General features: G+C 43.3%; 1 protein-coding gene across 1 annotated transcript in view; it reads left to right on the top strand.

Moving 5' to 3' along the window:
• sorcs3a (sortilin related VPS10 domain containing receptor 3a) overlaps positions 1-21,883 on the top strand; it is a 221,268-nt gene that overhangs the window by 96,456 nt on the left and 102,929 nt on the right. Inside the window, exon 3 of the mRNA XM_076280316.1 lies at positions 14,496-14,595. Within this exon, the coding sequence (XP_076136431.1) occupies positions 14,496-14,595 (100 nt within the window). The remainder of the gene's footprint in view (positions 1-14,495; positions 14,596-21,883) is intronic.

Genomic DNA, 21,883 nt, shown 5'->3' with positions numbered 1-21,883 from the left:
GTAGGCTCCCGGTGAAACGTTTGTTTGTTTGAAGTGCGTATGTATAGACTACTTCTGTGAGAGGGGAATCGATGTAGGCTACTTTGATTTCAACTTAGTTGCAGTCTACACGATTAAAAACTATGTCTACTTGTTTGTAGGCCTAGTATCCAAACAATCCAACTCCAAAACAAACAACACCTTGCAAATTATCCTCGCGAATCAAACAAGTGATAGATATGTTTAGCCTAAAGCGAAAGTATCTTCCGACCGGGCCGGGCTGAGGTGATTAGATTAGGCAAGCAGAGGTAGAAGTTTGTGGCAATCGCCTTGTAGCTTTGCATTTTTAGTTCAGTTTAAAACGAACAACTTATCCAAACAACACCATTCAGATCTAAAACTTAGAAGAAAAAAGTCCACCGGGACGTTCGCTTCTATCTGTCAAATATGAGCCCACTTCATGCGCAACAGTCTCGCTTAGTAGTGCTTAATAACCTATACAAGATCGGTTCCGAAAAAACCTTCACGACACTTTAATTACGACTGCGTTAGCCACAGACCTTCAGCTATCTAGGCTACCTACTGTAGTTTATGTGTATGGAACAGTCTAGGGATGCATTTGACATGTCAGTTAGCCTACTCATTTGCACCACTGTAATTACGGTATTTCACTCGTGCAATGACAATAAGGTTGAATGTAGGGTTACACTAATCTAAAAACTTAGAAATATGAACTAAACGTGAATTAAATCTTAGTGGAATAAAATCTTCAGCATATCTTTTACTTATTCAAAAATAAATTAACGGACTTCCATGAATAAGAAAAATTAACAAAAAATCAATGGCATGACCTGTCTTGCTGATACCCATTGAAACGTCTAACTGCATGGAACTGTCAGGTATTGTTTTTTTGTTTTTACAAAAACACAACAACTAAATAACATATCATGCTGATAGCTTTTGTTCATCTCAAACACAATGTAGCCAGGTGAGATGTTTACAAGTACATGGTCTTTTATCAATCCAGTTGCAGTAGGCCTAGATCCCAACCACAATTGATGAACTGTGATGAACTGATTGTTTTTAGAGATTTTAGAGGTTTTATATCGATGCTACAGAATTTGTGGCTGGTGCTACAAAACTTTTAACCTCTGTAGCACCAGTGCTACTTGCAAAAAAAGTTAACGTACAGCCCTGCCTGCAGGGGTCTGCACAGAATGCATGGTGTGAATAGTAGTAGTGGTAGTATTAATAGCCTGTGATTTGTGTGTGTGTGTGTGTGTGTGTGTGTGTGTGTGTGTGTGGGTGGGTGTAAGTGTGTGTCTGTGTATGTGAGTGCACAAGCATGCACACTTCTGCATATCTAACACATATAAAGAAATAATCTTATGTCAATTTTTGTGTGTGTGTGTGTGTGTGTGTGTGTGTGTGTGTGTGTGTGTGCATGTGTGCGTACATGTGCGTGTGCATGTGTGTGTGTGTGTGTGTGAGAGAGAGAGGGTGATTGGGTCTGTGTGTGTAAATATGTTTAGGTTTGTATGCAGACACTAGACCATGTTTGTAGGTGTATTTCCTCACGATAAGCCTAGATGACAGCTTGTGCAGAGCTGGTATTGCTTGTATGGAGCCTTCTTGCTGGGTAAGATAAGCTATGCTTGATGGCAAGGGAGATTATTAAAACTTATATGTCTGCTGCCTATGCTTCAGGCTCCAATGTGGCAGAACACCCCTCCTGTTTCTCTCCCATCTTTCTCTCTCTCTTTCTACCCTTTCTCTCTCTCTCTCTCTCTCTCTCTCTCTGTCTCTCTTTCTCTCTCTCATTTTCTATTTTCTCCCTCCTCTCCTCTTGTCATTTGCAGTGCAGCTCCTGCAGAATGGATTTCCGTCGTCATCATAAAACTTTCACTCGCTCCCATGCGCCGAAAAGCCCCCTGTCTGTGGGAGTATGAGAGAGAGAGAGAGAGAGAGAGAGAGAGAGAGAGAGCGAGAGAGAAAGAGAGAGAAAGAGAGAGCGAGCAAGAGAGAGAGAGAGAGAGAGAGAGAGAGAGAGAGAGAGAGAGAGAGAGCGCGAGAGAGAGAGAGAGAGCGAGAGAGAGAAAGTGCTAGGCTGATTTATCGGGGAGATGTGGCAGTTAACAACCCACATTAAGAAGCTGTATTAGAAGAGGACAATGCGCTATCAGAGCTCTGCGTCTCTCCCCACCACAGTTCACTGACTCACAGATGCTCATTAGTTTAAGAGGTCACCTTTTTTTTAGTGGCTCATAAAGGCCATCAGTCAGTGTGTGTGTGTGTGTGTGGGGGGGGGGGGGGGGTGTTAATTGTTTGGAAGGGACTGCTAGACTCCCCTGACTCTGGCAATATATCTCAAAACAGTTCATGGATTCTCTCAGCTGAGGCTACAGACATCTGGTTGTAGTGCATGACTGTTCAAACCTGTTTACTCAGTGCAAATATGCATTTACAATCCCGGAGTGAATAGGACTAGCAGATGTGTCGGCTAGACGACTAGATGTGTCGGGAGGGCCTCACTAAAGCCTGTTAAGGTTGTCAACTTGTATCTGTAATATTTGTGTGTTGTGTCCTTCCAACATTACATCTGAGAATCATGTTCTTTGATTTCTCAAGTGCTTTTAACACCACCCAACCCCTCAGGCCGGGAGACAAGCTCTTGCAGATGGGTGTGGACGCTCACCTGGTGTCCTGGATTACAGATTACCTGACCGAGCGGCCACAGTTTGTCAGGCTGAAGAACTGTCTATCTGACACTGTGATCAGCAGCACCGGAGCTCCACAGGGAACTGTGCTCTCTCCAGTCCTGTTCACCCTGTACACATCTGACTTCTGCTACAACACTGAGTCATGCCACTTGCAGAAGTTTTCGGAAGATACTGCAATTGTGGGGTGTATCAGGGACGAGCAAGAGGAGGCTCTACAAGAAAGGGCAGAGCAGGCTGTACCTCCTGAGGAGGCTGCGGTCCATCAATGTCTGCAGCAAGCTCCTCAGGATGTTTTACCAGTCTGTTGTTGCCAGCGTCCTCTTCAATGCTGTGGTATGCTGGGGAGGAAGCACAAAGAAGAAGAATGCTGGACTAGACAGGCTGGTAAGGAAAGCTGGATCTGTCGTGGGAGCTGAACTGGAGTGCATCACTTCAATATCAGATAAAAGGACCCTGAACAAACTGATCAACATCTTGGACAATGACTATAATCCACTCCACAGCACTATTACAAAGCAGAAGAGCTTGATCAGCTGGAGACTTTGCTCACTGTCATGCACAACTGACAGACTGAGGAAGTAATTTGTCCCAAGGGCCATTGAACTGTTGAACTGCTTCACTAAAGGGAAGAGGAGAGATAGACTTCTCTGCATAGTCTGTCTGCCTCTCCAACTTTTTCCATGTTTGTGTACTGACTGTCCACTGGCTTACTGTTTTTTTATCTATCTATCTATCTATCTATCTATCTATCTATCTATCTATCTATCTATTTGTTTACAAAGGAACCAGCAAAGATAATCTCTGTAAAGCCATGTCGACTGACAAGATAATATTGCACAGCTGTATACAAATAGTAGGCAATTGCAATCACCATGAAGCAATTTGTGTTTTTCTGGGATTGGGGAAGAGCAAAGTTGTAAGACTGGTTCTCCATAGACAAGTAGTTTATAATTACGGAAGATGTGCCAGTCTCCCTTCTACACATTAGTTTACCATACAAAATGACTTTGGTGATGTTGTGGACCCTTTCAAGAGAGTTCCATTATCAGCATCATAGTTGGCCCAACAAGACTTCCTTTTTAACATTCCATATGTTATCTTAATGCAGAGGAAGTAGATTGGGGCCCAAATAGAACGTTCAAGCATTGTTTTTGTTTTTATTGTTGAAAGGGTCTATATTAAAGGTCCAGTATGTAGGAAATAATGGAAAATAAACTGTAACCATTCCAAAAATGATCACCATATGATGTCAGAAAGTAAGGAAACACGATAAATTGAACTAATGGCTTATTTGACAACATCACTCTAACCCGTAAAACCCATGAAAAAAAATGAGTTACGGGGCGGAATCTCTTGGAATTTTCGTTTATGTTTTGAACGATTAATTCTAGAATAGCGTATTAATAATGGGCTAGCGCGTCCTCCTATTTGGGTTGCCAAATTAGCAAAGGCCAACTGTCAACAGCTGTCAGTTGTAGTCATGAACGCCTACGAGAGGCAGGCAAATTTCCAAAATTTAAACAAGAAACAAATTAAGTGGACATCGGAGGAGCTTCCTGAGATGGTGACGTCTTCGTCAAATGAAGAATATCAAGTCTGACGCAGAGCTGGCCATATTTCTCCACCAGTGTTGGGAGTAATGCGTTACAAAAGTAATGTAATTACTGTAATATATTGCTGTTTGCGGTAACGCGGTAATGTAAGGCATTACAAAAAAAAAAAAGGGTAATATTTACTCGGTACAAACTTCAGTAACGCGCGTTACAATGCAGTTTAACCCAAAATTAAGCGCTTGTTTTGTTTTGATACATATTCGCAAACACCACGCGAGAACAACAGAGGAGAAAAAATCCGCGCAAAATAGTAGAACGTTATCTCCTGATACTGGTTGAATATGACTGTGGCTGCAGCAGACTCGCAGGCGGACTCTATTTGCGGGATGGACATAAGCCTACGCTCATTATTTTCAGCTTGTCAGAGACAAGGCTATGAAGAACATAATAGTTAGTGCACTTTGTGTGCGAAACCGAAAGATCTCTCAGCTCGCGAAATAGCACAAGTAAATTAATGAAACATCTAAAGTAGTGCCACGCTAATCTTTTTGATTCTTGATAAAACACAAACTATGCTGTTGTGCATGTCAGCTTTGTGCTGTGAACTTAAATTGAAGAGAATAAAGGGATAGAAATGCAGAAAAAGATTGTGTAGCCTGGCAGTGCCACCGCTCCCACCACGCGCATCACGCACTTTGCGTTGGGCACCAAAGGACAGAGGGGGCACCCAAATGTAACCAATGAATAGTAGCTTTACTGCAAACTGCGTTTCACTCTTCATCAATAACGTTTACAATGTCAAAATGCACTAACACGATGTTACATGCAAGTTTAATACCTTTTGGGTTCTCTCAATCACCACGTAGTACTAGAATTGGTGGGTCTTCAATCATTCGTTTTCCAAGCATTTAGGCTACACGAAGCACATGCTATGCTGAGTCGACTGAAACGCATTCCATTCAGATAGCTAGGTGGATACCAGGCTCATAATTCACTTGTATTCGCAAAACTAAATGTGAAGCAACATGTCATTGCATACTTCCATTTCCAAAGCAATGAAGTTTGCTTTAAAACAACTTAACATTGTGCATATTATTGTTAATATTGTGCTATCAATGTAACTCAAACAAATATGGCTTGTAAACAAGAGCTGGCAAAAGGGCATTATGACAACGTAAAGCTCAATGCTCTTAAAGTGACAGTGCACCATTTATAAGTAAAACAGCATTTCTTCAGAAATTAATGTTTAAAAATACACATTAATGGTCTGTAAATAATAGGCCTTTTATTTTACTTTAGGTGTTTGAGTTATCATTTAAATGTCACTCACTCAAAGCCACTCACTTAGGGCACCGAAATGGCCAGCAGGCCACCATCTTGACATGTCTTTATTAAAGGAACCGTATGTAAAAATTGTATTTCAATTAATCATAAAATTGCCCTGATATGTCACTAGACATTAAGAAATCATGTTCATTTCAAATACTTATATCACTGACAACAGTAGTCTGGCCAGGATATTGTCATTTAAAAAGTGAAGTTGCAGCCCTCAACTGATGTTGATGTTGTCATGTTGTGTTTTGGCCTAATGCGCCACCCTCCACCTATCTACTAATCACAAAGTCAGTAGTGTTTCGTCATCCGGTTGCCAACTCTGCCAGTCAGAGGGGAGGGGAGGGGAAGGGGATACACCGCTCTACAGTAATTTGAAAGTGATTGTAGTACCCGTTTTGGCCACAATCTTACATATGGTTCCTTTAAGCTTTGATTTACAATATAGTAGGCTCTCTATTGATTTTAATGAGTAGGCCTAGGTCTTAAAGTTACAGTATTTCTATCACAATTTACCAGACTTTGACCTTTTGTCGGTTTTTAACAAAATTCTGACTATGATTGTTCCTTGTATTGCATTTTGAGCACTGTGCCTATTGCATTCTACTGTTGCCTTAAGCCTAGCTCAGTCATTATGCTATACACATCTCCCTCCATTGGAAGAGCAAGCTGCATTGAGCGTAATAAACTGCATTTAGAATGGCAAATCCATATTTCTAGATATTTTGGTGAAAGTAACTTAAAAGTAATGCAGTGTAATGCCTTACAATTCAGAGACAGTAATATTATAATGTAACAAATTACTTTGAAATGACAGTAATAAGTAATGCATAGTACATTACGATTTTGAAGTAACTTGCCCAACACTGTTCTCCACAACAGGTAGTCTAGGCTAAACTTCATCAGCATCGCTAACTTCAGCTAAATATGTTACGTTGGTTAGAGAGGTATGTTTTGTTTTCACTGTTTCCGTAATGTGTAGCTGGGTCATGGTTGGAGAAACGTTAAAGCAGCTGCAGGTCAACTAACGTTAGCTAAGTCTTCATTAGGCTACATCTGGCAACCCAGAAGAGGCTCGCCTCTGGTAGTCTTGAGAACGTTCACCAGTGTTTTGATTTTGGCCTACAGAACGTTCGGTAACAATCCTACAAATAGCACCTTTAAGGTTAAAAAACTTGAAAGCCATTACAATTGAAAAACTTGGTATGGTAACCATGGAAACCTGGTAGCTAAATTGCATACATTCTAAGCTGCAGCCAAGGGGAAGATTCTGTCCAAGAATTAAGCGATCAAAGTCACTTAAAGGGCTTTATTGGTGCTTTCCAAAGATGTTCTACTTCATTGGCCCAATTATGTGAAATATTCTCTGATACATGAGCACACTAACCACATCAAAAATGCATTTAGATGAAAACTGCTTTTAGTTGCGCTATTAAAGAGCAAGATGGGTTGACATTCAGGCTTATGTTAACAAGTCTTAGTGATTACTGTACTAAAGTATTTGGCTTCAGTTAATGAGGCATTCTAATAAGTGTCTGTTCTTCTTCATCTAGGAACATTCCCGGGCTCTTATTTGCTCCACCTCACATTGTACATTATTACCTGAAAAGTAAAAACAAATGACTAAGATGTGTCTTTGCACCAAGCGTAGATGTAGTTACTGGCCCATGCATCTATAGTCCAGCACTGGTTTTCAATTATCTATGACTGTCGCAGTAATGGTTATGGTTGTGGCTCATAGTTATCTGTGACATTTTTGAGCATATGCAGGCCCTTTTGTGCTTTTACTGATTTTGGCCACACATCTTACAGTTACAGTATAATGGTTTCTAACTCTCATAGTGGAATGTTTAAAAAAAAAAAAAAAAAAAAATGTTTCCCATTCACAGTCTTCAGTTGATGGTACATGCATGCGAGGGCTCAAACCCCCCCCCCCCCCTTTCTCCCCCCTGCTATCCTGCCGTCTATGCCAAACTCCTTCTCCCTCTGGCCCCAATCAATCAGAGAGGAGGCCGTGGCGTGTATACATCACACCGCGGGGGACGCCGCCATTAGCCGTGTCCAGCGAGCCCCTTTGCCTGAGCTCTGGACTGCCTCCGCTCACACTACCCACGCCTGAGCGTTCCCCCCACCCGCAGAGCATGCTAGAGCCACTGCTGGCCTCAGGCCTTTTGTAATGGATGTGTATGTTGTTGGTTGCTTGTCTATCTCTACCTCTCTCTATCTCTCTCTTTCTCTCTATATCTTTCTACCTCTCTCTATATATCTATTTCTATCTTTATCTCTCTCTCTTTCTTTCTTTCGTTCTTTCTTTCTTTCTCTCTCTCTCTACCTCTGTCTGTCCCTTCTTCTCTCGTTCTACCCTGTTTCTCTGTGTGTGGTGAATATCTAGTTAAAGTGGTTCTGTTTGTTGTCCCTCTTTAATAGGAGTTAAGGTGCCAGTTGTTCTTGAGTCGTTGCAAATAATCCCAGAAAATAGATGATGGCAAAATATCAGGAGAGAGTGTCAGTGAATGTTCTTGGGTCTGGTTTCTTTCCTCCTTTTACTCTCTCTCTCTCTCATCTGTCATTTGGTCATTGTGTTTCTACTCTTTCAGTCGCTCTCTCTGTTCACACACTCCTCTCCTCTCCCTCTGTCTCTGTGCTCCGATCTCTCATCTCGTCTTTTGGGTGGCGTTTTTATCTGTGCAAACACACACTGTCAGATCTGTTGGTCAGAAGCCAGCTTCTGGTCAGCTCCACACACACACACACACACACACACACACACACACACACACACACACACACACACACACACACACACAGACCTCGGGGTGTGTGTAAGTCTGTGTGTAGAAATGGACAGCTCAGCAGCTTGGCGCTTGGGAGCCATGGGAACAATGCAGGGGCAGACTTCTAAGTAGCGCCAGCTTTGGCTCCAACTTCTGTATCCACCACTGATTTTTTTGATTTTTTGAACAAGAGAGTTATATTGGTACTGTAAAAGAGTAAACAGGCTGGCCTTTCATTTTGTATAACAGTAAAATAATTTGATTTATTTTATTTTGTGTAAAGCAGAAGATTTTTTACTGTTGTTTAATAAAGTATATTATTAGGAATTTGTTGGTATTTATTTGAGATTAGGGGTGAACAATTTTGGAAAAAAATCTAATTGCGATTTTTCTCACCAATATTGCGATTGCGATGCGATATGCGATTATTTTTAAGCTCTTTATCTTCTGTCTTATTCTACAAAGACGAGCAATATATCATTCTATAGTATAACCAACACAAAATTAGATAAGTTAAACATAAACTGTTCTTTCCTGGAGCCCAGGCCTATGTTATGATGGCATCAAGGTCATTGAATAAGATTGATGAATGAAATATTTTTTTAAACTGTTTTAATCACATTAGTAGACCTATATTTGTTGAACTTCCAGCCTTGTAAACATTTAATGATTCTGATTCGTTTCTATTTTGTTTCTATTTCATGTAGATATGACCTTCTTTCGTTAGTTAACAAATAGGTCTACATGTAGTGGCACTGACACGGCTTCTTCTTGTCCTGTGCTCTCCATACACGCGCGCGCACACGCACACACACACACACACACACACACAGACCCGCTCCTCTCCTCTGTAGGCTACTTGCACGTGAATCGGAACAAACTACTGTAGATTGTTGTAACGCAAATAAATGCGGCCGAAAGACCGTTCGGCTCGGTGTTAACTAAAGGTTAGCATCATCAACACCGCAGCGCAATACGCATGCATGCAAATTAACTAGTTTGTTCATATCACAACAAAGCCAATCGCGGAGACAAAACTCTTTACACAGGCAAAGTTAGCAGCAGTTAGCAGCATGTATGTAGCCTAGAGCCTTAGCTGATAAGCTAATGTTAGAACAGCTGGGTTTTTGGTGGTTAGCGGTGTCAACTACTTGCGGATAACATTATGCATCAATCTGTGAGATGAAATGTTTGTGCCGCCAACCCCCTTGGATATCGCAAATGCCCCCAATGGCACTGTACTCCAGTAAACAAAGTCCCCAGTGCACAGGTGAATGGCTGCTGTGCAGCCTAAACAGTCATGGAGTTTTAATCGTCAGCTGGACAAGTGAACGAAGTTACCAGCCAGAGTAACAGCACAGGGGAATTATGAACTAGAACCAGGGACATGGCAGGTTCGAGCAAAAGGTAATGAAGAGGTTTATTTTTAACCAAAGTAGCTCTACTGATCAGACCTTTCTTGACACTGTTAGCTGGTCGTCTTGTTTACGTTTTTTGCTTCTTTAGTGGTCGGTGAGAAGAGTCGGTGGCGCGTCGCAAGCGCAAGTATAAATGCGTTTTGGTGACGTCACATTCAAATCGCAGCCTTTGAGGTTTGAAAATCGTGTTTCATCATATCGCGATATTATCGCAAATGCAATAAATCATTCAGCCCTATTTGAGATACATTATGTTTTTTATTAATCGAGCTACAGAAAAAAATAATTGTTAGATTAATCGTCCAGTTAGTCGTTAGATTAGTCGACTAATCGATAAAATAATCGCCCGATTAATCGTTTAATAAATAATCGTTTACCACCAGCCCTAGTGTGTGTGTGTGTGTTTTTTTTGTTTTGTTCTCTTTTTGCCCACTTTTTTATTCATTTGATGTTCTGTGTGTGTGTGTGTGTGTGTGTGTTTGTTTGTAGAATTTGTGTGTTTGTGTGTGTGTGTGTGTGTGTGTGTGTGTGTGTGTGTGTGTGTGTGTGTTTGTCAAAGCCCACTGAACACAGTTGTACGATGTTATGCTTTACTGGTGGCCATCTGGCATAGCCTCATAACACTCCCTAATGTGATTCCTTGCCACTGCGTGCATGTGTGTGTGTGTGTGTGTGTGTGTGTGTGTTTGTTTGTTTGTGTGTGTATTGTGATGTTTTGTTTTGTTCTCATTTTTGCCCCTTTTTTTTATCCATTTGATGTTCTGTAGCAACGTGCACATATTTTTTTTCAGCTTCTTTCGTGCCACCCACTGCCATCCCAAACACTTTTTGAAATCGATTTAGTGGAATGGCAAGCCAACCTTGCACATAAGTACCGCTGGCGCCCCCCTCCCTCCAAAAAAAGAAAATAAATAAAATAACACAGATTTTCTCATGGAGGTGCAAGAACTGTCAGGGACGCTGTTCTGTGCCATACTGGTGCATCTTAAAGAGCAAAAATGCCTTGATTGGATCACATATTCTGACTGAAGATTAAGGGGGGAGGTCATGAAATCACAAAAGTGAGAAATGAGCCGTTAAATATGTAGGGGGTGTTTGGTGATATTGTTTGTGTTTATTGAGGTGCTCCAAGCTTTTCAAGCGTTTTTACATTTTTTAATGAAACCTGCCAGGCTTTATGTTCCTTTGGGGAATATAAGATATCATTGCTTCCAGCCAAGCAAGTCCACAGTTTTTTTTTTCTATTTCCTTTTTTAGTCGTTCCTTAGTGCTACAGAAAGCCGAAACCCATCCCTGACCACCACACTATCTTTTGTGTAACTGTTGTAGCTATACACAGTAATGTACCTGTAGTGTGTATATAGCACACATTTCTGTTTTAGGATCATACATTTAGTTTTTGTAGGAGAACACAAACACTACTGATAGATAAACAATATTTTGGCAGTTCCTGCACAGTAAGATGCTAACAGCACCATCCAGTGCTAAACAACACAACCTACCTAGTCAAAAATAAATCTTATTTGAACTATAAGCTACTTTTAATTAAAGTATCAGTGAAATAGTTCGGTAACACTTTACTTGACAGTATCGACATAAGAGTAACATGACACTGTCATGAACATATGACACTGTCATAACACATGAACCCTAACCCTAACCCTAATCCTAATCCTAATCCTAATCCTAATCCCAATCCTAACCCTAACCCTAACCTTAACTCTAACCCTAACCCTAATCCTAACCCTAACTTGATATGACAAAAACCGAACATGAGCGTTATGTCATAAACGTTTATGACTTGTTTATGACACATTGATGACAGTGTGATGTCACTCTTATGTCGATACTGTCAAGTAAAGTGTAACCAATAGTATACTATAGATCGAGAAATGTTGGCATTCCCATGAAGACCTTACAGTATGTTAACTGGATTTGTAATGTAATGCAGACACACATAATATAGCCTAATGCTATATGCATGGGAAGAGATGTGATGAGTTTTTACTGGCATTAAAGTACCTCAATGCGTGTCAACACGTTATTATGACAGACCAGTTATGCTGGATTCACAAATGAAACTGGTGCCCTTACATCTACTGGCTCCAACATAACATCATTTGAAGCTTGAGTCAGCATTTCACAACTGAACAAACATTTGGGAAGAGGGAGTCACCGAGCAGAACAAACACCGGCTGACCAATAAGCAGTGACCACACAGTGACCGCCTTCACAAACAACGTTGAAATCTCTGGCCAAAAAAAGTCTCTTTTTTTCCCATCCCATGTCTTTTTTTTAATTCACTCGTTCCCTGATCCTTACTTGTTGTTTATTGGTTTGTCTCTGGTCCCTCTCTCTACTTTGAAGCGCACAAACAGATGTGCTTTTGTTGTTGTAAAATAATGCCAAAATAAGAGTCTCTCGAGGTGATACTCTCAGTGGGCACAGCACAGTAGTCTTCAAAACAACCTTTAGAGAGCGGTAACGCGTGCTCCCTCATCGGCCCACAAAAAAACAAGGAAGTACCCAAATTAACCACCAAAGCAGGCGGCAAATAAAAATGTAATAATCGGCATGCTAATTTGCAACCACCCTCTCTCCAGTCCCCCAAGACCGCCATTAATATTTAATGCTCTTCATTACCGCCGAACTCCTGACAATTAAGTCAAGTCTGAGCAATGGAGGCTACCGCAATTACTTTAACCACATCACTGCATTGAACTGTTAGCCAGTCCCAGGGTTTTCCACACGCCACGGCGAACGGATCCATCTTGTGTATTCTAGGGAGCCCCCTTAGCCAAAAGATATGACGATAATGTAACCACATAGGGCTCGGAGAGATTTATGCTCCGTGTGTGCTAAGAGTGAATAGGTACCCCCAGTCCGTACCTAACCCTCCCCCCAGGGTGTCTGGGCCCTTTTTAATATCCTGTTGAAAGGGGGCGACTCTCCCCAGTCATTGTACTTGGTAATCATTGCAGCCATCTCATCGGCATGACAAACGAGAGAGAGAAAGAGAGAGAGAGAGAGAGTAAGAGAGAGAGAGTAAGAGAGACATAGAGAGAGAAGAGTGGGTTGGAGAAAGATGAATGCGTCACCCCCCCCCCCCCCCCCACCCAGGAATCTATTACGGCTGTAGCTGGCATGAGAGAGTGTACGCACACACACACACACTAACATGCACACACAGACACAGACACACACACACTCGCACACACAGCTAGATGTACACACTAACTCACATCACTTCGCTTGCTGTTTGGTAACACAAACACACACACACACACACGTCCACAGACCCTAGAGAGTGCTGGGACGCTCCTGTGATTGCAACTCCCTTCCCCCCCTGGGCGACTGATTTGATGTTTTAACCTGAGTGATGGATAAATATGAGGCTCTTGAGGGATTAGGCCGACTAACAGCTCATTTCCCGCCGCTAAATTATTAACAGTTGGGTTTGGAGAGCATCCACCCCCCCCCACACACACACACCTCACCCCCCTCCCACTCTCTCACTCTCTTTCACAAGCCAGATTTTATTTTCAAAGTATTCATCGGGAATTGAATACATTATTCATTTACAGCCGGTCCCCCTCGGCGCACTTGATTGGTGTATTTCCACGGACTCCTCATAGTGATTGGTTAACCTCCCTCTGCTCAGACTCTGTAACATAAACAACAGTAGATATTGAGCACCACTCCCCCCCCCCCCCCCCCCCCCCCCCACAGGCCACTTGAGTTATGCTTGTCTACACACTTGAATAGGAACGTGTTGGCGTCTATTGGGTTGTGTGGTTGCAAACACCGTGCACAACTCCTTCACACGAGAGCATTGCCTGACACTGGAAAAAGCATGGGTTGCAGCGCGTAGGCAAGCTGCCAAGAGAAGCAACTGGTAGTGCAGGGGAAAGGAGTACGGATCCTAATAGGGCCGCGCAGAGCAGAGGAGGTGGAAGGGGCCTGGATCTGGCACAGTCAGGGGAGCGTTTGCACAAACACAACGAGAATGAGAGAGAGAGAGGGAGAGAAAGAGAGAGAGAGAGAGAGAGAGAGAGAGAGAGAAATTTCTATCCCTGAGTTGAAAGCGAAAAGCTTCATTAGTCAAACTCTCCCAGACGCTGTGAGTCGAAGCGAGGAGCGAATGCTCCTCATGGAAACGAGTACTATACACTTCTCTCTCAAATTGCTCGCACCAAACACATCCTCTCCTCTCCTCTTGCGTGCCGTGACAAAGGCAAAGCGGTTTATGTTTGCTTGGCAGAATTTGTTTACTCATAAGCACACTGTAAATATCACCAGCCATTAAAGGCCAATCAGCGGACAATCAGGATCTATCAGCATTTGTTTATGCCCCCTAGGACCTGTCAGTATGGCACACTGGCATACCGCGCTAAGCCGACGTGGCACTGCAGTGCTGTTGGCATATGTTCACCCCCCCCCATACCCATTCTGATGCCAAGTGTGCCTGCTGTCCATCTCTTGCAAAAGCCTTTGAGATTGATATCTGACACAGGTCATTCCGTTTTGGAGCAGGCAAGCAGGAAAAGTATGAATGTCTCTGTCAAGGGCACCCACCTTTTTCTTGAAGGAAGATTACAAAAAAAAAAAAAAATACCATCAGTACCAACACGGAGATGGAATGAAACTGCTGCGAGTCGGTGCACAATGCGATTAATTAAATTAAAACAGCATCTTTGATGTGCGTTTCTTGTTTTACAGGTCGACGGATTACGGGACAACTTATGAGAAACTGAACGACAAAGTCGGAGTGAAGACTGTCCTCAGCTACCTGTACGTGTGCCCGACCAACAAGAGGAAGGTGAGACTCCACTGCACAATGCATTATTGCTTTGCACACCTGTCCTTATCAAAAGGTGCAAAGAGGAAGTTAGAAAGAGAAAAAGAAAGTGAGAAAGAGAGAGATAGAGAGAGAGAGAGAAGAGGATGAAAAACGGTTCTCAGATGAATTGCACTCAGAGGTTAGTAGTAGGTGGGCTGATTCTCCTGTGCAGAGTTGACGGCGAAATGAAATCCTGTGTCTCCCCGGCGTTCAAAGGTGTTTGTAATCCGCCGAAGCTTCCCGGAGGTTAATGAAACCGGCCGGAGACAGTAGCTCAGTAGCCCTGGCAGCGAGCCCGACGACGTTCCGGGGCAGATAATGCCGCGTCCCCTCCTTCGCCTTCCCCCGGTTCTCACAATACCCCCAGGCCCTGGAGCCATGCTGAATGCTGGAGCCCCGGCAGAATGAAAAGAAAAGCCAACGCACTCGCTATCTATCAGAAAGGTTGTTCAAGCCCTTTTGTGTCTTTAGGTTGCTGAGGATCACACACACAAGAGGAGTATTCTTTTTTTTTTCTTCTTCTTTTACTACTCACTCGTTTTGCTCTGTCATCGGTTCTTTGAGCGTTGATCTCTAGCTCATTTTAAACGAGGAGCGTCTGTACCGCTCTCTCTGCGTGTCATGGGGCCCGTTGCTCTGAAACATACAGTAGTAGAAGTACCCTGTCTCTGTAGATGGTATGCATTTAAATTCATCTTGAGGAGACTTTGTGTTTTGTTGTTACAGATTTTGAGTGCAGGTGGTGATTATATAATGGCTTGGCCCTCTGAAACACTTCTGATTTGAAAGGTGTCTTATCTCATTTCAAGACGTGTTATATCACCCTTTTAAAGGTGAAGTAAGGTCCAGAGGTAGCTTCACCCAACCACGCTTCCCTGTGAAGTAAAACGGAGCTCATTTAAAAGCACTCTCTCTGTGAACTCGCTCCCCTTGTAAATCACTCTCCCTCCTGCCTCGAAGAGGGATTTGTGAGCTCTCTTTTTGTACGAACGGCACTGAGCTTGTCTATCAACAATGCCAGGCCACTTTGTTGTGTTTGTCCTGGCCTCGCTTCCGAGTCTTAAGGTCGTGCCATGCCAGCACTTTTTCGCCAGTGGACCTCAACGACATTTGACCTCGGTAGCCTTTAACGTTATCTCGTTAGTGCAATTCGCTCTCGTAACAGAGGGATGAGTCGCGTTGTGCGGAGCATGTTTTCTTTTATTCTCCTCTTTTATTCTCCTCTTTTTTATATGAGCTGGTTTCTATCTTGATAGCCAGTTGTGGTGCCTCTTGCATGACCCCACCCCCCCCCCACACACACACACACACACACACACACTTAAAAGTATGGTGAATCATCCCCCAATGCATGTCATTGACCGGAAGTAAGGACTGGCACTTGAAGACAAAAATTGGCTTAATCAATGCTTCAGGATATGTACATGTGTGTGTGTGTGTGTGTGTGTGTCTGTGTGTGTGTGTGTGTGTGTGTGTGTGTGTGTACCTTGAAGCACAAACATCAGGAGATGGATGAAGATAGATGGGTTTGTATTTGCGGAGGCACCTTTTGACCAGGGGGGGCTGTGGCTAACCTTTAGCTCAGCGGCAGCCTCAGGTTTTGAATGATCGCTGTGACATTTCTCTCCTGGCATTCCTAACGAGACGCCTGACGCGAATCCCAATATCGCCAAACCCCCACCCACCAACAAATCCCACAATCCTCTCTGATGCTCGCACGTGAATGCAGGACTTCTCTGCACCAGCAAACAGCTGAGATAGAGAGGGACGGAGGGATGGAGGGAGGGAGGGATAGAGGGAAGAAGGGAGGGACGGAGGGATGGAGGCTATTTGTATCTCATCCGCAGCGCTTGGCTACTGATAGGGTGCAATTGATCCAGACTGACATGATTAATTTGCTGTTGGAGCCATCGCCCTCCTATTGTTTATGCCATGCTTGATAGCTTCACCAGGGGAATGGAAGGGAGGGTGGTGGTGATGGTGGTGGTGGGCGTTTAGGGTGGTTCTCACAAATTCTCACAGAAAACCTTACCCCCCTCCCGCCTCTTCTTCCTCCTGTATGCTGAATACAGATTAATGCTCCCTAACTACCCCACATACAATTACCCCCCCCCCCCTCCACACACATACACACTCACACTCTCACACACACTCCTCCCACCATGTGCCTGATGCTGATTAGGACCCAGGGTTATCCCTCAACCCCACCTGCACCCAGCATCCACTCACATACACACACACACACTCACTCACACAATCTCACACTCGACGCCCCCGGGCGCCTTTCTCCTCTCCGACACCCACCCCGATCGATTTCTTCCTAAGCATCCACTCACTGCTTTTTGTTGGGAGAGGACACATTTGTTCACAAGTGTCACAGGCGCAACGCTAGAGGAAAACTTAATTACTTGCCAATTTGTCTTCTTGGCCTCGCTCTCTCGCTCTCTCTCTCTCTCTCTGTATCTCTCTCTCTATCTCTAAAGGGTTAGGTAAAGGTCACAGATGAGGTCAGTCATGATGCTTGTATATATGTATATGTGTATGTCTAAACAGAAATATATTGTAAATGATGAAATAAGATGTAAGGTTTCTTCTATGCATACATACGGTTTATCTGTTTACAAATTGATTAATCAAAATGATAACAGTGGGCATTTCTGTTCACAGACAAACTCTGGTAAATATCCGTTCAGATATTCAGTCAGCATGGCAATCGCACGCCCCCTCAAAACTTGTGATACAGTCAGTGACATTGAGTTGTGATAAATCTGCACATTTTACAAGGGCTTTTTGTTGTGACCTAGCCTGACGTTGTCATACTCAAATTCTAGTCAGAATATGAGTCTGATACTGCTCCATCGGGACGTAATTATGGGGCGTGTTTCAACCGATACAGGGGGGGAATGCCTCTGCACTCAATTGGATAGACCTAACCAATCAGAGCAACAAAATAGCTTACCGTGAGGTGTAGGAAGAAAACACACGAACCATCCTTCTGCTCCTATATCTCCTCCGTTTTTTTAAATAATTCTGTTGAACAGTGATATGCTACAAAAATGTTAAACAGCTGGGAAAGGCTGTCGCAAATCCCTCGAACAGGTGGTCAATCAGAGATTTCAAACGAACGAGGGAACATGTCACAATGCAACAGCGCTGTTTTCCCTTGATGAAAGTGAAACCACCAGTTTTCCCACATCTCAACTTTGGCCAAAGTTTTCAGAACTAATAGTTTTCAGTGATACAAACTCATTAAATCATATGAATTTTCCATATGGGGTCTTAAAAGCCACGTATCCTTCTAGCCACAGCGTTTTTGTTTCAAACATAAGCCTAATCTAAGCGTGCTCAGAGATGTGATAGACCCAGGGGGTCAAGAGCGTGCAGATTAGCTTCGGCATGTTAGCATACGCCATTTTCAAATATGGCGCTGCATGGAGCATTTGGAACCAGCTCCATGCACGAATAAACAGCTGGAAATTCCAACACTTTTTCAACTACACGAAACTTTACAGTGATCATCAAATACCCTCTAGATTTAAATGCCCATCAGTCTCAACATTTAACTAATAAAAGTCAAAAAGTAAATTAAATCCCATACCAAAACCGAAAATCGTCTGCGTTTGATAGCCTGGTATGCCGCTCCAAACAAATTGCATGTCTCACAATAACGTACAATGTAAGAAATAAAGGTCTGCCTCAAATAAGCCTAACTCAAATAAATACCTGTGCTTTGCAACCTAAGTAAATAGCAGACCCCGGACATAATGTAGGATTTACGGAAAGTATGCAATCATACGATGTTGGACCCCTGGCGATGCTCTGGCCGTCTACTGTGCCTCTGACACCGCTGCCTCATTTGGATGGTAACTCCACAGGTGAGCGCGAAGATTGGATGTCGTGGATGCGTAAGTAAACTGTTTTTTGCTGAGTCCGCAGACAACATTCTCTTTAACCGTTACTTTACCATCTGCGGTGTACAACTCAAAGTAAAGACACCACATTTTAGATGAGTTGGGGACGTAATTGTCCGCTCAGGCTTACCGTTCTGTGCGTTATCTTCAATACTATCTTCAATAATATTGAATATCTTCAACATTATTTTCAAAACAGGGTGGCTATTGAGGGCTCTGGCTCCAGTCATTATTGTGGCTACCGGCTATTATTGGCTTGATTTGGTCATGGGCCAACGCTAGAATACGTTTAGAGCACCCGCTATGAGATGGCAAACAATAAAATAAAAAACAAACTAATCATAGACTGTAAAAATGCGCTACACTTGGCACTAAAAACCGAATAGTTTATTTATAGTTCGACTACGGATATTTCACGTCATGTTCGAATGCATATTTGCAGCAGGACAGCAGGCAGACCAGAGCCGCTGTGTTATCCAATGAAATTAAGTTGCGCTTCAGGGCGACTCCACTCGGACTCCGCGTTCCCGAGCAACTTTTTCTTCTTCTTGTTATGAGGCAAGGACTTTATGTGCATTATCGCCACCCTCTTACTGGAGGACGACTCTCTTTTTACAGAATATCCAATAAAAATCGACGTTGGTCCATGCGTCATTTCCAGCTTTGTAACTTGGCGCATGGTCAGAGCCGACTGGCGCTGGATCAGAACCCCAGTGTTCAAGATGGCGTTGACTATGAATTGGCCGGATTTACTAGCCTAGCCTCCACCATTTATTTGTATGGAGGGCGGGACTTAGTCACTCTCTCCAGTTATATATAATACCTCCATGGATAGACCAGGCGCTGTAGCTCACCTGTCCATCATCGTAAAGCCTGATTTGATTGGTCCGCCCAATTTAGGGCGAGCATACTTGCCCCACAATGGAGCAATGCCAGACCGAACTTCCCGTGGGGCGGGACTAAGTTCAGAATGGCACCCAGGCTAATTGTGACCAGGTTCAAGGGATATTTTTGCAAAAATCATGCTTTTTAATCAGAATCTTTTCATATGTCACACGGTGAAGGTGAAGTGCTTACTAACACAGATCTTTTGTTAACGACATTCGAGAGAAATATGCCTTCGAGAGAAATAAGCCCTTTTTTTTGTGAATTTGTGAACCAAATTGGAAAGAAATAAGCCTTTGAGAGAAATAAGCCTTTTGTGTGTATACAGAACAAATCAAATCTTTTAATTCATGAGAAATGGGAGAAAAACAAAAGTATTTAAGTTGTTGTACCGTGCATACATAAAAGATCATTGGATGTGTGAGACGATGTAGACAGACAGACAGACACAGACAGAAAGGGCAGAGTTATTCTCCACCTCTCAGTGCTAGCAAACATAATGACATCTCAATGGATTTGCTGGAGATGACCTGCGCGTGCATCCAGACAGTTGAGCTGTTATCTCAGGTGGAGAGGAATTGAAAATGCCGCAATAACAACCACGAAGCTAACTGCTGAGCGGCTTCATTGCGTGATGCTGTGCGCTGACTGGCTATGCCATTTCTATTGTAAACAGGCATTTCTTTCCCCCTATTGCTGTGCTTTGCTCTCCAACATAAATGTAATTTTCTGGGCGGCAGGTGGGGAACAATTTTTATTTTATTTTATTTTTTCTCTGACACAGACCAAAGCGATGTGGGTTAGCCTATACTTCACAGCCTGCCCCACTTTAAATCATTCATGGTAGTGTTTGCTAAAAATTGGCTCGTGGCTCCCAATGGTCCTCTGTTCCAGAGCAGAGTTAGCTCAAAGTGTGGGCATGGAGACTCTTAAAATATGTCATGTACCACATGGGCCGGTGCCGGCCAGTAATTGGATCAGAGCACATTTTAAAGTTGTGTACTTTGGACAGAACTCAGTCCTATACCGCAGACAATGATAACCTATTTCGAGGGGAAAGAAACAATTGATGTTGTGCCCCTTGACAAAGCTCGCTCCTACAGCAGGTGTTGATAGTGTACTGTATGCTTCAAATCTCTCGTCTCTGGAATCAAACCTGGGGATTTGATGTTGTTCGAGACAGAAGAATGCTGTGCACCTTTCACCTTAACAGTCATTGTGTTTGGGAAAGAAAATGGTCTCTCAGTGGTGAAGGCCAGGGAGAGACAATGAAAGGGAACAGGGCAGGAGAGGAGAGCAGTGAAAATGACCTCATTGCCTCAATGTCATAACAAAGAGAGAAACCCACTGACACCTAGTGTGAAGGACCTCTGGCCTGAATCTGTGTTAGAACTTGAATCAGATGTCTCAGTGGACACAGGTGTCTACCAGAACAGACCTGGACGTGCGGAGACCTGGACAGCAGGTGAAATGTAATTTTCCCTCTCTAAATGAATGTTGTCGCGTAATGTGCGGTAATGGAAAATGATTACACCTTTAAAACCATAAATTACCAGTGACAAGGCCCTCATAAGACGCCACGCGCATAGAGAGACCTCAGCCGTCCACTTTGCGCCGGTAATAAATGGCAAAAACCAGAGAACCTTGGCCAAAAAAAAAAAAAAAAAAAGAAAATGAAATGAAACTGAGTAGGGGGGAAAGAAAGAGAGAGAGAGAGAGAGGGAGGAGGGTAGAGGAGCTTGGCGAGGAATCTAGAGCCTGTTTATTGGCTCCTAATGAAAAACAATTTATCTAAATCACCACCAGGGAGGATTCGAAGTTAAAGCTGTGGAGAGAAGGGGTGGTATTTCTGTCAGTGACAAATGCGCTGCTGTTTTTCCAATTCAAATCCGGTTGAGGGGAGAAACGACTGGCGCGGCATGGGCCAGGCATGCACGGCACAAACTCACTCCCGCCAGCGCTCACCAACCGCCACCGACGTCTGCAAGCGAGTGAGCGAGAACCTCACCGCCTCATGCAACGCCCGCTCTTCCAGACGATGGGTTCCTGTCGTTTAATAATTATTAAAGCCAGGTGTCACTTGCAGCCTGCGGCAGATTAGAGATTAGGAGGCCGGAAGGAAGCATATTTTATCCCACAGAAGCAGATGAAGTGCATATGGACGGTTAGCAGAAGATGGTGGCAATGCTGGTGGGGGCGGTTTTGAGGGGCAGGCAGCCATATTGCATTGGTCACTTTTGTACAGTATCATGCTGGAGGTACACATTGGATGAATGAATGAATGAATGAATGAATGAATGAATGAATGGGTGGATGAATGGATGGATGAATGAATTAATGGGTAGACTAATGAATGAATGAATGAATGAAGGGGGAAAACAGAAATGCAACTATTATGAAAGTAATGAGCCTCAATGAAAATGTAGCCTGCTGTGTTTACAAGAGATGAGATATAACATGATAACATACAT

The sequence above is a fragment of the Alosa pseudoharengus genome, unplaced genomic scaffold (assembly GCF_046254945.1).
Source record: "Alosa pseudoharengus isolate Yale_2024_CS ecotype anadromous, Long Island Sound unplaced genomic scaffold, YU_APseudo_1.1 YU_APseudo_1.1_scf_1, whole genome shotgun sequence".
In the NCBI taxonomy this organism is placed as follows: Eukaryota; Metazoa; Chordata; class Actinopteri; order Clupeiformes; family Clupeidae; genus Alosa; species Alosa pseudoharengus.
This window is presented reverse-complemented; position numbering and strand designations above follow the sequence as displayed.